Source organism: Lissotriton vulgaris, chromosome 1_1 (genome assembly GCF_964263255.1).
Source record: "Lissotriton vulgaris chromosome 1_1, aLisVul1.2, whole genome shotgun sequence".
Taxonomy (NCBI): Eukaryota; Metazoa; Chordata; class Amphibia; order Caudata; family Salamandridae; genus Lissotriton; species Lissotriton vulgaris.
The window spans coordinates 615,051,969-615,068,141 of NC_141685.1; the positions used below are offsets into that span (position 1 = coordinate 615,051,969).

General features: G+C 43.7%; 1 protein-coding gene across 2 annotated transcripts in view; it reads right to left on the bottom strand.

Moving 5' to 3' along the window:
- The window catches only part of USP33 (ubiquitin specific peptidase 33), a 325,757-nt gene that overhangs the window by 262,978 nt on the left and 46,606 nt on the right, over positions 1–16,173 (bottom strand). For both annotated transcript variants that reach the window (XM_086954140.1, XM_086954147.1), the window contains exons 3-4: positions 13,242–13,295; positions 13,055–13,117 (exon numbers count right to left, since the gene is read on the bottom strand). In XM_086954140.1, the coding sequence (XP_086810266.1) occupies positions 13,055–13,117; positions 13,242–13,295 (117 nt within the window). The remainder of the gene's footprint in view (positions 1–13,054; positions 13,118–13,241; positions 13,296–16,173) is intronic.

A 16,173-nucleotide genomic window follows, 5' to 3' on the forward strand; every position in this document is an offset into this window, starting at 1 on the left:
CACTGTTCCTCTTCCTGGAATAAATCTGTGCTGCAACGGAGTAACTAATCTTGCAATGACCTACCCAGACACATAGCAAGGATTTCGGAATAGATGTTAAGTTGGCCATTTTTTCCAAGGATATGGGTCTGTATGACCCAGTACTTGTGGAAGGTTTTCCCTTCTTAATAAAAGAGATCAAGATTAGCTCTGGATCAGGATTCTGGTGCCCCCTGACCAAGCTGCGCTACTGTAAATAACGCATGCATGTTAGAAAGTATTAAAAACCAAAAATGCGATCAGAACTCTGAGGAAATGCCATCAGAACCCACGACTTTCCCAGATGGTAAACTTTTATAAGCTGCCGCAATTTCAGCTAGAGTTGCAAAGCCAACCATTTCTGTTCTTTCTCTCTTGGATAATGTTTCAAGATGGACCTCAATGAAGAAAATAATCCATCAGGCGTCCTGTATCACTGGTTTCTTCCAAACACAATTTCTGATAAAATTGCTGAAATGCCGTAACTATTTTGTCCTATCCATAAACGAGCTCCCCCAGGTCTTTTGAGACTGCTGTAATCATACTCCTCACTTCTCTCGGATGAGATTTTGCTTCTAGGATCCTTCCAATACTATCACTATACCCGTAGTTCTCCAGTCAATGCGCCAGATATCTCCAAGCTACTCTTTCTCTATAGAAGCTATGGATCAGTTCGTACGGCTTCTTATTACATTTTCTTGGTCTAATCTGGCCAACTGTCCCGTAGTTCTTGGAGTAAACAAGTCTGTAAGTTATTCTTGGAATAGGGAAAGCCAACAGTCTCTCCCATTATTCCAGCTTTAAATGCATCCCTAACTACTCCGGATGGAGCCCTACCCCAATTCCACCTTAAGAAGTCTGTGATCCATTGCTTCATATGTTCAATGTACCGAGGGTCGACAAGTAGAACATGCTTGAACATTCACTGTGATCCAAGATTGGCCACGTGTTGAACCTTTAAATCTAGCACCAAGGGATTATTTTGGCATACTATGCCAGCAGCAAACTGTTTAATAAATTTAGGGATATTAAAAAATAATCTAATCCTGTATATTTTTTCCCTTGGGACATTAGTAAAAAGTATATTTTGTGTTTGATCTATTCAATCATGCCCAGGCATCAAGAGACCAAGCGCTTTTTTTTTTAAATATAGCAATGCCTTATTTATTTTAGGTTTCCGACTCTTGTATATCAACTCAGGATTGCGACTTGTATGCCAGTTTTGATCACCACATATTATAATTGGAGTCGGACACTGAGCTAGCTCGATTGTCAGGCATTCAATCATCAAAGGATCATCTGTAATAGGGCCAGACACAGAGCAAAGAATACCTTAATGCTTGGCGAGTGCACCTCTATACTACCCATCACCCACGTTTAGCCAAGGTTTTATGCAAGGCTTCTTTGGGCAAAATAGTCATACTCCTTGTGGATGTGTCTTGCGTTGTATATGCTAGCAGCTCATAACCCAAAGTATATAATACATACTTCTTGCCATGCTGAGTATGAGCTTCCTGCATGCAAATCAAATCAGGCTTATATGATCTTAATTCTTCCACAACAGTATTTCTTTCTTGTATTTAACATCATTCAGGCCCCTGACGTTTATTGTTACAATCCATAAATTATCCCCAAAGCTACTCATTATCAAAAAAAAGAACAACAAATAGACACTACTCTCCAATTCTTCAACAGTACGTGTTCCCGGCGCCTTACTTGACCATTGCAATTTCTCTGGCAAAATCCAAGTCTCTTTAGTAACCCTGATTTTTTTTTTATGTAAACCTTCTGTTTTTTACTCCTCCTTCTGGTTTTAACCCCCTCCATCCATCCATCCCACCCATTCTCTCCTTCCTAATTCACTACCCACCTAAACCCCACAACCTTAACCTACCGATCCCACCACTGTCCTCAGACCCCCACCCTTGCTCTACTGTCCCACCCACACGGGGAACAGTACACAACTAAGTGCCTGAGAACATAACCTCAGCAACTGAATGCGCACAGTGGATTACTTTGAGACATCCCTAGCACTGCACTCAAAATGTATAAGAAAGCATCTATGCGGAAAATGCAAAGAAGCAAAGGAGAGTGCCCTCGGATACAAGGTAAATGGCATGGAACAAAGGTAACTAACAATTTCCCTGAGACGGGTGTGATTTGGCTCCAGAGCTCTGCGCCGGCCCCAGAGCTATCGAAGTTTCCAGATCCAGTCTTCCAATCGGAGGCCAATAGATATTTAACAGGTGAGGAATCTTCACTTCTAACCATTCACCAGAAATATATACATTTATTTTCATACCAGGACCATGCAATAAGGAGTAAGCAAGACTGTGGGAGACTGAATTGTACTGTTTACCTCAGCCTCCTAATAATGTGAGGATACTTAACCATTTCCAAGTAGCAGCACTACACACGTATCCTTTAGTTTGTTTACTCAGTTAACCACACGCACATGTTATGTCCTGAACAGAACAGGTATGCGGATCAGCACAGCAAACAATAGTCATTTGTGTATTAATCTCCTTCATGGTTGGATTAACGTGTGCCAGAAGGCCTCTGTCATCCTGGCTCCCTGACTAAAAGCTCAACCAAAAGGAGGTGGCCAATTACCATCAATGGGGCGCAGGAGGAGTTGCATCATTCTTTCCATCCACAATCCTGGTTTGGGTCCAAGCAGGCAGAAAGATGCCTCCTATTCTAAATTAACTGGATTATTCCAAACAAATATCCTGAATTTGACCCAACTTAGTCATGTTTAACACTTTAGAGCAGCATTGCTCAGAAAATTGATGAATAGATTTGTAAAAAAAAAATGTATTTACCTGTAATCTTTAAAAGTATCTAGTTTAGCATATTGTGGGAAATAATAATTACTGTCCTGTGAGAGCATGTTTTAGGGAGAGGGATTTTTTTTAATGCATTTTTTCATTAAGCAACAATCAGAATAACAGGGAAATGTACAGCAAACCCAAAAGCCATGCATCATTGTTACATGTGTTTTGTGATCCGAGCCCTCACAACAGCCAGAGTGTTAAAGCTTTACACATCTATCAGGGTATCTTATACAGTCTACTACTTCTTGCAAGCGTATTACCCTTTTGCCCAGGAACAGCCAGTTGAACCATCAAAGCATTTAGTATGACTTCACCTGGCATTTCGTGCCCAATCTGAACATCACCTCCCGATGCCTCTGAGCACAAGATCATGAATAACATTTCCACCCCATCTCGCCTCCTCAAATACACTGTTCATCTCACTGCAGTTCACCCCAATCTAAAGCTGTCTCACTTTCCTAGTACTTGAGTAGGGGGGCCCATTTGTCCCTCGGCCAGGATGTCAAGGAGATAAACCTCTTCCCCAGTGGAGTGCCACTCTTCTTGCTAATATAGAGGGCTACACATTTCCTCACAACCCTCAGCATGCCCTTCGCATATCCCAACAAGGCTACTAATGGCCAAGGCGGAACATCGCACTGCACCATCTTGTTAATATCACAAAAAAATCAGACCAATATAACTCAATCAATGACACCTCGAAACCAGGTGTAAGATATTGATGCTTGGATTCCTACAATGAATGCAGATTGAGTCATCTTCATTTCCCATTACGTGAAGGCCTGCCAGAGTGTAATATATATACTGTATATACATTTTTAATGTATCATTTTGTGCTTACTGTTGAATAATATCTTACATGTTTGTGTGCAACAGTAGTCATTCATCAGTAAGCACAGAATGATACAATAAAAATGTATATACATGCTATATCTCGTCTGACAGCTTATCTCCCATGTCCGTCCACAGTCTCCACCGAGCACTACAATCCAAGGATGTATTAGCTTTGCTCATTGATCCATACAGTCTTGTTATTAGGCCATTTGGAGAGCTATCTGTGATCAGCATACTCAGAGATTTTACTGTAGGCAGTTTAGATAGGAACAGGGAATCAGGCCTTTACTGAATGTCGAAAATATTAAAATGTCAAGTACGGTCGCCACTCCTCTTCTTTAAACCGGTCAACGGAATTATACATTTTGGCCATGAAAACTCCTCTAACTGCTTTAGGTTTAGTGCTAACTTCTGCAGGTGTCGCTTTCGGTTCTGAAGTAAGTGTGTTGTCCAGCAATGGTATTTTGGGGCAGTAGATAGAATCTATGTCTGCTACCTTGGCAAGCCTATGCCAAGGGAACATGGTCTTGGACATTGTACAACAGTGCACGCCCTGGGTATCAACACCCAACTAACTAATATACCCGCAGTAAACCAGGTAACAAACACAAAGCCAAAGTCAACACCGAAAAAAGGAGGGAAAAATGCAGGGATGGTAAAATACCTAGAGTGTAGCCATGCGGAGATCTATGCTCAAAAACCACAAAATCTTGAAATTCTTTTTTAAAAAACTGCATAGCAAATTAGACAGCATTGAACGTCGACTGATGTCAGAAATTAAATTAATATAAAAGAACATTAGGTATTTAACAGAATTAGACTCGGAAATATTACTACTAAAAACATCGAATAAAGCAGCCTGAGCAAATATTGCAGCCGAGACACAAAAAGAAGGTCCAGAGATCACTACCACAGCCGGCATAAATTACTTAAACCTGACTCGCCCCGTAGCCCATTTAAGGACCCGTCAAAACACACAACCTGGATGTGAAAACAGGGTAAATAAAGATAGTAATACCAACCCGCAAAGTACAGAAAAAGCTAATCAACTGGACCAAGGAACTAGAACTCAGCACTTAACTGACAACCCTGTGGATTCATTACATCTACCACCTCAGGTGACCCAATATGTTATCTTGAAAAACGTTCCAATGTTACTGGTCAATAAAAGGGAAACTTACGAGTCACTAAAGAGCCAAGTTGATCACTATCTCTGCAAGGACTGATCTTAATGTTAACCTACTACAATATAATATTATAATGTTGAGAAGAGTGAATTGGTAGGGAGCTCTAGGAAACATGTCAAGGAGACTGCGTGGTGGTTAATTTTCGTAGCAGGGAACTGGCAGGAAATTTGTTTGATATTTTCTCCATTCACTCCGCTGACCCTTTTTTAATCAGGATCATTACATTACTGCCGTCCCACTATGATATTTTTTTATGCCTAGATACGTGCAAGACTAGAGGAAAATAAATACTACTTACACCCCCTCACACTATAAGAACCCTCCTCTAAGAAGCTGTAGCGATATAGATTGACAAAGGATGAATGCTGCTGGCTTATCTTTTAGCAATAAGGAGGTTACTCCTACCTTTAATAGCACAGAGGGTGGTGGGATTTTAGAGCATGATTAGATGAATGCCTGTAACGTAGGAGTGGTAGGCGCTAGCGAACGACCTCATGAAATATTACCCATTATATATTGCAATGTGGCCGGGGTCAAAAACAAATTAATTGATGGGAAATGGGTGAAAACGTTTAAGGACTGTGCTTAAGTGTTGTTACAGGAAACTTGGCACACTGAGCCTTTTTACATCAATGGCTTCCAAACAATATGTGCACAGGCCATCCACTCTAGAATGGGGAATGCAAAAGGTGGTCTCGCCATCGCAAACCCAGTATCATCGCAACTAAAACTAAGAAAAACTGACACCAAGAGACAATTCTGTCGGTTTATTCATTTTTCCATTGAGGGGAAACAGTCAATTTTTGTAATTAATTTCTAGTTTCTAGAAGAAGATCTGGATGGTTTTTTAAAGGGGATGGGGGGCATTATACACTTATTTGGGTGGGTGATTTTAACAGCGAAAGATGGGACATTGTAGCAGGAGGACAATGTGGTTACCTTGATCATGTTGGTGAAGGAATCCCTCATTTTCCACATGATATTTATGGGGAAGCAATCAATTTTGCTAACCATAAATAAAATGTAGTAGTCATTGAACTGGATGAACACGAAGGAGAGGTACCTACCCAAACATTTGTAGGGGCCCGATCCTCTTCAACCATCGACCACTTTATTGTGTCAGAGCACTGTAGGGAAGTAGTCAGGAATTTGACAACCCGTGTAAGCCTGATTAGTGATCATCATCCATTGATCTTGACTTTGAAGCTTAGCACGCCACAGCAAAAAAGGGCAGGGCAGCTGACATAAATATTGCGATACAAGGAAACAACGGAGTATCAATAAAATGGTCAGGTGTTAACCCAACCACCTTCAGGGATAATCTTGTAGGAAAAAGAATGAAAGATATTAACATCTGTTAAGATAGTACTTCAATTAATATAGACATTATAAGTGCCTTTTGTAACATTACTACCGAAATAGTGGTAGACCTAAAATTAAAACAGAAGAAAAAAATGTGCAACCTTCATCCCAGATGGTTCAATCAGCAGTGCACAAGGCTAAATAAGGAATTAAAAACAACCCTAAAAACAAGGCCTAGGGATAGTGCCAAAATAAGTATATTAAGGAAAACCTATAAAGACTACCTGAATTTAAGAAACATAGAGAACCGCGAGGAAGCTTTGGATAAGCTAGTCCAGGCCGCAGCGACACAAGATACAACCCTATTTTGGAAAACTATTGATCATCCTTCTTTTTAAAGACAGTTCTGCAGCGAAGATGGACGTTTTAGTCCCGCCGTAAGTATGGATAGCTCACTTTGACAATATTTTTTATCCAAGAGCTGTTTTAACCAATAAAAAGGAAAAGAGCAACTTTATTATAGTTGAGCCCGTTAGGTTACCCTTGTTAACCTTTGAAGAGATTAAAGCAGCCCTAAAACAAAAGTGCGAATGGACCGGATGGGGTACCTATTGACGTTTTTAAACATGATATTGATTTTTGGCCACCTATTTTATTGAATGTTTTTAACACCACCTTAGGGGGAACGCTACCAGCATCCTGCGTAGAAAGTATAATAGCACCCATTTTTAAAAAAGGAGATAGAGGGAAGGCCAAATGCTACCGTCCCATATCCCTTCTCGATTCCACCTCAAAATTGATGGGCAGAGTATTGTTAGGAAGATTAGAAAACTGGGCCTCCAAGAACAAACCCAGTATGGTTTTAGAAGGGGTATTGGGACAGTAGAACAATGTGGTAATTTGAAATTACTGGTAGTGAAATATAGCCTAGCCAAGGAAGGGGTATTACATCTCTGCTTTGTTGATCTCACCAATGCGTTCGACATGGTTAACCATGTTAAAACTATGGCAAACACTGGTTGAGTTGGGCTCCCCCACTGACATTGTCACATATCTCTCCCACATTTATACTTTTTTAACATCTACAGTGCGTTTTGGCTTAAAGGGCGAATGTACCCGGGACTTTAGGGTAACCCGTGGGATATGACAGGGCTGTGTTTTAGGTCCTCTTTTATTCTCATTGTATATAAAGTCTATTCTTTCTTACAAAGTTTAGCGATAGATGCCCCAAGAGTAGACGTTCGTCCCTCCCCAGTGCTCTTATACGTGGACGATGCTATCCTAATTTCAAGGACAGCGAATGGTCTACAGTACCTTTTAGGAAGATTTACACAATTCATGACTGAAAAAGATCTACAGCTGGATATTATGAAAACCTTTGTCATGACTTGTGGTAAAAACAGAGCAAGGATCAGACCGCATCATGTAGTCAGCATCAAAATCAACAGAGTTTACAGTTTTACATACCTGGGGCTATTGTTCAATAGGAATGGTACCTGGGGCGCGCACATAAAAGTAACCAATTTGAAATGTTTACGTACAATTGAGGGCATTTTTAGATTCGCCTCAAAAATAGGCAATAAACCAACAAGGGAAATCCTTGCCCTATATAGGAGTAAATCCATTACAACCGCATGCTATGGGGCAGCCATATGGGGAAGGTCCAATATTACCTCTCAACAAACTCACGAGAATAAGTTTTTAAAACGACTGCTGTCAGTCCAAAGCTCCACATCGAATTATGCAGTCGATAGTGAACTGTCTGTTTCCTATTTTAGTGACCTCAAAGGTCTGGCAGGAAGTACCCTATGGCATGGGATATGTTCGAAAGAAGACACAAAGTTTGCAAAAGACATAATTTTGGACTGCCTGGCGCTTGATAATTGCAGGAAAATTCCCTTGGCTGGAGTATATCTATACCCTCCTAAAAGGTTGTAAGGTAACTCTAGACCACGGGTACTCATAGTACGGCCCGCGGGCCGCCAGCGGCCCAGCAAGCCTTCCCGGCGGCCTGCCGACCTTGCACACATCGTACCAGTGTTTAACATTTTTTTTAAATAGTGTCTACAAACACAAGATGCAGCAGAGCGACTCGGAGACTCTGCTGCTCTGTGGGGGCCGGCCGGACGATAGTTAAGAGTGGAGCAGCAGGGGCGCTAAGAGGTGAACAACACAGCCTCATTAACATGCTAATGGTCTTTTAAAGACCTGTTAATGCCTCGGTGCGGCTGTGTGTGTGCTCCAAAGCTGTCTCAGCCCGGGCGGAAACAGAGGCAGGGTGATATGACAGATGGAGAGGGAGGGAAAGGGAGGGAGAGGGAAAGAAAGGGAGACAAAGTGAAGGAGGGAAAGGGAGACCGGGTGAGGGAGTGAGATAGGGAAGGAGGGAAAGGTAGAGAGGAAGGGAAAGGGAGGGGGAGGGAGGGAGGGAAAGGGAGACCGGGGAGGGGAGTGAGAGAGGGAAATGTAAATGTAGTATACTTGTAAAGCGCACAGCTGCTCCAGCAACAGGGCGTCCCGGCGCTGTATAACGCTGTGGAACCCTTCCTGGCTCTCCATGTGAGATGCCCCTCCTGGAAACCCCTAAGGTGAAGCCAGGCATCCCAGTGTTGTTGGGGCCATTGTGGAGATTAAGCAAGCCATTGCCCAGAGTTGCAGCGTGGGACCCATGATCAGAGTGGGCGCCGAGGCGAGAATTATCGAGTCCGCGGACATTGAGCCCAAGACCCTGCCGCGTCGGGACTTGAACCCTGGTCCCGGGCCTGATCTCTGCTTCAGAGTCTGCTGCTCTAAGCAGTGAGCCACACTTCTACTCAATGAGGGAATGAGGGAAAAGGAAGGAGGGAAAGGGAAGGAGGAAGGGAAAGGGAAGGGGAAAGGGAAGGGGAAAGGGAAAGGGAAGGGGAGGGAGGGAACAGGAGTGACAGAGTGAGAGAGTAAGGGAGTAAGGGATGGAAAGGGAGACAGCGAGGGAGTGAGGTAGGGAAAGGGAGTCAGAGCAAGGGAGGGAAAGGGAGACAGAGCAAGGGTGGGAAAGGGAGGGAGGGAGGGAAAGGAAGGGGGAAGGGAGTGAGAGAGAGAGGGAAAGGGAGACAGAGCGAGGGAGGCAAAGGGAGACAGAGCAAGGGAGGGAAAGGGAGACAGAGCAAGGGAGGGAAAGGGAGACAGAGTGAGAGAGGGAAAGGGAGGGAGGGGAAAGAAGGGAGGGAAAGGGAGTGACAGAGAGAGGGAAAGGGAGACAGTGAGGGAGTGAGAGGGAAAGGGAGACAGAGCAAGGGAGGGAAAGGGAGACAGAACGAGGGAGGGAAAGGGAGATTGAGTGAGGGAGGGAAAGGGAGACAGAGTGAGGGAGTAAGAGAGGGAAAGGGAGGGAAAGGAAGGAAGGGAAAGGGAGTGAGAGTGAAGGAGTGAGAGAGGGAAAGGGAGACAGAGTGAGGGAGTGAGAGAGGGAAAGGGAGACAGAGGGAGGGGGACAGAGGGAGGGGGACAGAGTAAGGCAGAGTGAAAGAGGGAGGGAGAGTGAGGAGACAGAGAGCGAGAGAGAGAGAGATGTGTGTATGCCGGGTCTGGTGGCTCAGTGGACGAAGGTGTTCCCTGCAGGGACCAGTGATCAACCTCATGGTCAGTTTTTTTTGTTGCTCTAGCCCCGCCCCTCCCCCACTGACCCCGCCCCTACTGGTGCAGCTGTCGGACACAAACCACAGTGTAAATTTGGCCCCGAGAGAAAGTTTGCGAGTACCCATGCTCTAGACCGAAAAGATCCCTCACTTATACAGGACTACAGTATAAATGAGTTGAAATCAAGGTTTATCTCCTGCAAGGAGTTGGTGAGATAGGCAGAAACAAAGTATCACCTCATATTGTGAGTACCCTCTGTTCGTGGGCACACAACCGTACCTTATTATGGTAAGAAATACTCAGCAAAGGTTTAAGCTAACGAGGCTTAGGCTTGGCACTCTACATTTCTTAATTGCATTCCCTAAGATGGGAGAGTGGTGTCATAAACTCCCGAACTGCCCATGCGATGGGAAGTCTCCTCAGTCCACGCTGCATTTTTTTATTTTGTGATTTTTATAGCGATATTAGAAAATCTGTATTGAAACCACTTTTTTAGTTAACACATTTTACCACTATAAAAAATCTTTTAATTTTATTTGTAAACTGGAGAGTGTAAAAATTATGAATGGCGTTATTATCTTTATACAAATGTCCATCAGAAGACGAAAGGACTACTCCTATATAGAGGCTCTAGTCTATGAACAACATACTGACTGAAATTGAAGTTTTAAAGCCCGCATGATTTTGATGTACGCTATAACTTTGCACTATGATTTTAATGTACGCAAGAACCTTGCACTTTACGCACTTTCGGAGAACTCTTCTCATTTAAAGGATGATTGGATTAAGGAATTACCCTGCACCCTATATATATATATATATCTTACTGAAATGCACTTTTTCCAAATAATCATGAAATATGTTGTTTTTTATATGGTTTTTATCAGGTTTTTATTAGCTTAAATCAGGACTGACTTAATACCCTGAATTATCTATTAAAATTGAATTGTATGTATAAATGTAAACATTTTCTTTTAATTGTACTGAATTTTAATGATTTTACAATTATGTAAATTGTTTTATGTGATTAGAATGCTTTTATGTTCATATTTAACGTACAAAATTTAGCGGTTTTGACTTGACTAAGAGAGGGCCAAACTGCATAATACTCCTGAGAAGTTAAAAAACATTAGCAAAATTACTGTTTAAGCATAAAATATGGATTGCCAGATCTTGTGCATCTTTTTTTCACACAAGCCCACACTCTGGGTGAAGTTTTGCAAGATATGGGCAGGTGACAGGGACAAGCAAAAAATGGCCATTAGCAAAATGTTTTCTGTGGAATCGAGTCTCTTGCGTGGAACAATTAGCCGAAAATGCATAACATGAAATTTCAAGTCGTTTTGCATAATGCAACACTTTAGATTTAAGCACATCTCACCCATGTAATTAAAATTTCTCTCATGCCTAAGAAAGATTACAGTCAGATAACCTAGACAAAGACTTAGGTAAACAATTTTGGTCACTCTGTTTATTGCATTAGCTAAGCGAGCACGGCAAATGCCTGTGGTAAATCACGATTTCCATTTGCAGTTGAACTAAAGCGAACAATAATAAGGCAAGTCAAGCTTTTCTGCAGGTCTTCCAGCATGGTACTCAAACCTGCCATCAACCACCTATTATACTAGTAGGTTCTCTTGAGATTCAACATACGTAAATCACCTATCTCACTGAGGAAGAACCACACGTTACCTCCTGCAAAGGTTGCCATTTTGTATTTTACAGCTGGGGATGTCTTGGACACTCCACTTTTGACCAATAACCAGTTCAGCGGCATATTGAATCCTTTATTAAAGAATTGTTTCAGGATGGATACCTTCCAATCGAAGAGAAAACACACAGAGCACCCATAGTATATGCAACTAATAATGAGACTATCAATGCCTTAAGCATTACTGATGGATCTGGACTGAAATAAAAAGCATCATCCTAAAAAATTACTTGCTCATCTCAGTAAAACACTAAATTAACTCGAATATGCCATAAATGGGTAACCAATGTGTAAAATTAGATGTTGCATAAAAAGGAACCAAGTCAGTCAGAGAATATAAGAACAAAAAATGTCAGCTTTAGATAACTCACATTTCATATCAGACTGGAAGTGTACGTAGTAGAGAGCCCAGCAAAATGAAGCCAGGGTAAGGAAATATGGGAAAGACTCTCCAGGCAGTCTTAAATTATAAAGAAGGGGAAATGCATATAACCTAGGCTCAATACCATAAAGCAATATTACATCACACCTGAACAGGGGTGCTGCGTATTTTGGAGGCTAGAGCAAACATGCAGACACACAAAATGTGGATGGGACAAAGGCCTGTGAGATTATGTATGTTTTTGTTCCCATAGTGTACAATCTGTACAGCAAACAAACTGCTACATCTGCAACATAGAAGTCCGAGACTACCTTTTCTTTCCCTTTAACCATCGTTGCCTCCAAAGGATGGACAGATGAATGAGGGCCAAATATTTAAATGTTGCAGAAGGCCTCTATTCATTATCAGTGACTTTATTGCCAGGGTGTCAAAATCTACCAAAACATGCATCTAGGAAGCCCTGAAGTTCGGTCAAAGTGAAGCCCACAACATGTTCAAGTAACCAGGAAACATCCAGTATGCGACATGTGCCTTGGTGTGCCCCTCATCACTGCAGCAAGGCCTTAGACCATGATATGATGCTGGTAGGAACAACATCTATTCTGGAAGATCGCAGCCAGGAGGCGTATGTACAAGAGAGTAAATCAACACCCCAGAAAGGCTGAGATCCTACTAATGAATGGATTCATAAATTAACTAGTCATAGTCAAAAGGGAAAACTCATGCATTAGCCCCTCTCTCTTCCCTAAAAGCCATTTGTTCCTACATTGGAAATTCAAATGTTTCTTACTCTGAAAAGTCTATTGCAGTTTACAAAGTTACAAAGGAGCGTTCAAATATAAATACACGTAAAAAACAATTGGGGGGTTGGTATTAGTGTATTTTCGACGTAACTGCTCAAGAGGGTAAATAAACAAAGTCTTTATACTGATTATGAACACCTAGCCTCCCTGGAGTCTATTTGCAGTAGGGAGGGGCTCTAAAGGGCTCTCACAGCAAAAAAACAGGTTGCTAAATTTCCTTTTGCTGGTCGGATGCGTTTTGCACATTAGATCATTTGAAAGTGGACATTAAAACTAGGGAACCATCACACAGAATTGAACGGTTAAGGATTTGCTGACAACAGTTTTGAAAAAAAAGAGAAGCGAAAGGAACAAATATGTACCTGAGAATGTATGGTGCTGTGATCCACATGCGACTCCCCACAGCCAACGTAGGAGCATCCTTTCTGCAACAATAAAAGTAATCAAATATTAGGAGATTGCATCACATCAATAAGATTAAGAGTGAATCAACCCCCAGTTGCAGCCAATACAGCTACAAAGGTGAATATATTCTTGATGCCATCTTACCTCTAGACATGCCCATAGATTTGGTCCACTGACTCTGCAGTCCCGACAAGTACCCTGCCAAAAACAATAAAGGGATTATGAATGATCTGAAATCAAGTGGCTTCCCAGGTGAAGATTAATTTACAAGTATACTCATTCTTTAATGTGTGTACGCAATTTTAAGTTTGGCCTAAAAATAGCTTTAGCCGTCTCACAAGCATCCTGTAATCAGACAACATTTTAAATAGAAAGTGCACAAAAACACGCGGCATTCCAGTCAGGCCTAATCATCTCCTGGTCTGTTTAACATTCATTCACATTGCGCTTCAACCCACCACATTTTTGAGCATGAGGCAATCGGTCAGCCCTCTTCAGCCACTGGCTGTTTTTCACTTGAGTGACAGTTCTTTTCCCGAACATGTGCACATCTGCCTAAAAGGACTCACAGGGCTTGTGGGCCAGTACTTTCCAAATGCACTTTATTTCCATTCATCACCTTTTTTATTAATTCACACATAACAGCTTTATCAACAGTGTTGTTACATTACACCAGTGGACACAGATTTTAAAAAGTCATGGTTCTCAGTGGGAATGCAAAGAATAGGAGTAACGTGATCATAGCAAGAAAACGATCTGCATTCATGCAGCAATGGTTCTGCACCACCTATGGTTGCTGAACCATTTCCAGCAATGTTAATAGGGCCAATGGTTATCAAGAGAGATCACAATCAGAGTAGTCTTACCAATCCAGATCTTCTGGGAGAAATAGATCAATGCAGCCAGTACAAACAAGAGAAAATCCCCAAAGCAAAATTAGCTAAAATGGCTCCCCCAAAAAAGCTGAGTGAGCAGTTAAGTCAAACTGGTGAAGATCACTAAAAGATGCTAAAAAATCAACTCCATACATTTTTAATTAACAATTTACTTGTGGTCAAGAAAGCTTCATCTGACATAGGATTCTCCATCTGTCTATGAAAGAAGGGGCTTTGAGAACCGTCACACCACTGGAGAAATGGTTCAGAATAATACATCATAAAGTATTACCTGCAAACATGATACAAGATATATTTCAGTGACAACCGCGCACTGTGGCTACAGTGAACACCATTAATGTATGAAGAAGTGGTGACCTGGTCAGTGCTGGTCGCTCCTCCCGCCCCATCGCTGCCGCTGCCCTCCTGAGATAAGTACTGAGGCTGCATTCATTTGGTATTGAGGCTGCATTCATTTTGTATCATCGTCCTCCGTGCCCCTGCTGCTATTGTTGCTGCATTCATTTTGTATCATCTTCCTCGTGCCCCTGCTGCTATTGTTGTGCCTGCTTTTGCCCCTATTAATATTGTGCCTACTTTAGTTTCGTTTACGTCGCGATCCCCGTCGCTGCTCCCCCGCGGCCCCACCCCCGCTCCCTCCAGCATCACCGATCCCCTCCCCACTCGCCACCCCACTCCCGCCTCCCAGCTGCTCCTCCCTCCCACTAGAACCAAAAGGAGAGGTCCGCAAAGCGGGGAGCTGTGATCCGACCTGACCTGGTCAGTGCCGGTCGCTCCTCCCGCCCCATCGCTGCCACTGCCCTCCTGAGATAAGTACTGAGGCTGCATTCATTTGGTATTGAGGCTGCATTCATTTTGTATCATCGTCCTCCGTGCCCCTGCTGCTATTTTTGCTGCATTCATTTTGTATCATCTTCCTCCGTGCCCCTGCTGCTATTGTTGTGCCTGCTTTTGCCCCTATTATTATTGTGCCTAATTTAGTTTTGTTTACGTCGCGATCCCCGCAGCGGCTCCCCCGCGGCCCCACCCCCGCTCCCTCCAGCATCACCGATCCCCTCCCCACTCGCCACCCCGCTCCCGCCTCCCAGCTGCTCCTCCCTCGCTCCGCCCCCTCCACTCTCCACTTATGGCAGAATGGCAAACATGCAGCGCTCCCGCATAGCGGGAGCGCCCAATGCGCGCAGAAGGCGCGCCAAAGGTAAGCCCGTCTATGCCCGTCCGCGCCTGGACCGCGACCAGCGCCAGACCCCCTGGTCCGCGCAAAGGCCTTACCGCCCGCCGAACCTACGACGCCGCAACCCTCACGGCACTCAACACCGGCCGCCTCATCGACTGTCACCGAGCCGCCCCAGGAATTACCCATGGACCCTTCACCTGCCAATCCTGCAAGTTCTGCTGCATCAGGACCCACGCTCCAATCACAAACGCCAAACTGAACTCCAACAACAACCACCTGAAGTGCATCCTGCTCAACACCCGCTCGTTTCACTGACACGCCATTGAACTATGGAACCTACTCGACACCACAGCGCCGGACGTCGCCTTCCTCACGGAAACCTGGATGAACGCCTCATCAGCACCAGACATCGCCATAGCCATCCCGGACGGATACAAAATCATCCGAAGAGACCGCATAAACCAAACAGGAGGAGGCATCGCCATCGTCCACAAGAACACCATCCGCATCTCGACCAACTCAGACGACACCCCCATAGCCACCGAACACCTCCACTTCCAAATACAAACCGACCCCAAGACCACACTCAGAGGCACCCTCATATACAGACCCCCAGGACCCCGCACACAATTCAGCGAAGACTTCTCTGACTTTGTCAGCCCACACGCCCTCCCCTCCGAGGACTACATTCTCCTTGGTGACCTCAACTTCCACCTGGAAAATAACAATGACAACAACACCACCACCCTGCTGGACAACTTCGCCAACCTCGGACTCAAACAACTGGTGAACACCCCCACCCACTATGCCGGTCACACGCTCGACCCAATCTTCTCCTCCAGCAAGCACATCTCCTTTAATTACGTCACTGGACTCCACTGTACAGACCACAGCTGCGTCCACTTTAGCTTCAGAAAGACCACGACCCACCACCACCCGCAACGAGTGCCCCGCAGAAACTGGAACAAAACTACCACCGACCAGCTCACCTCATCTCTGAACC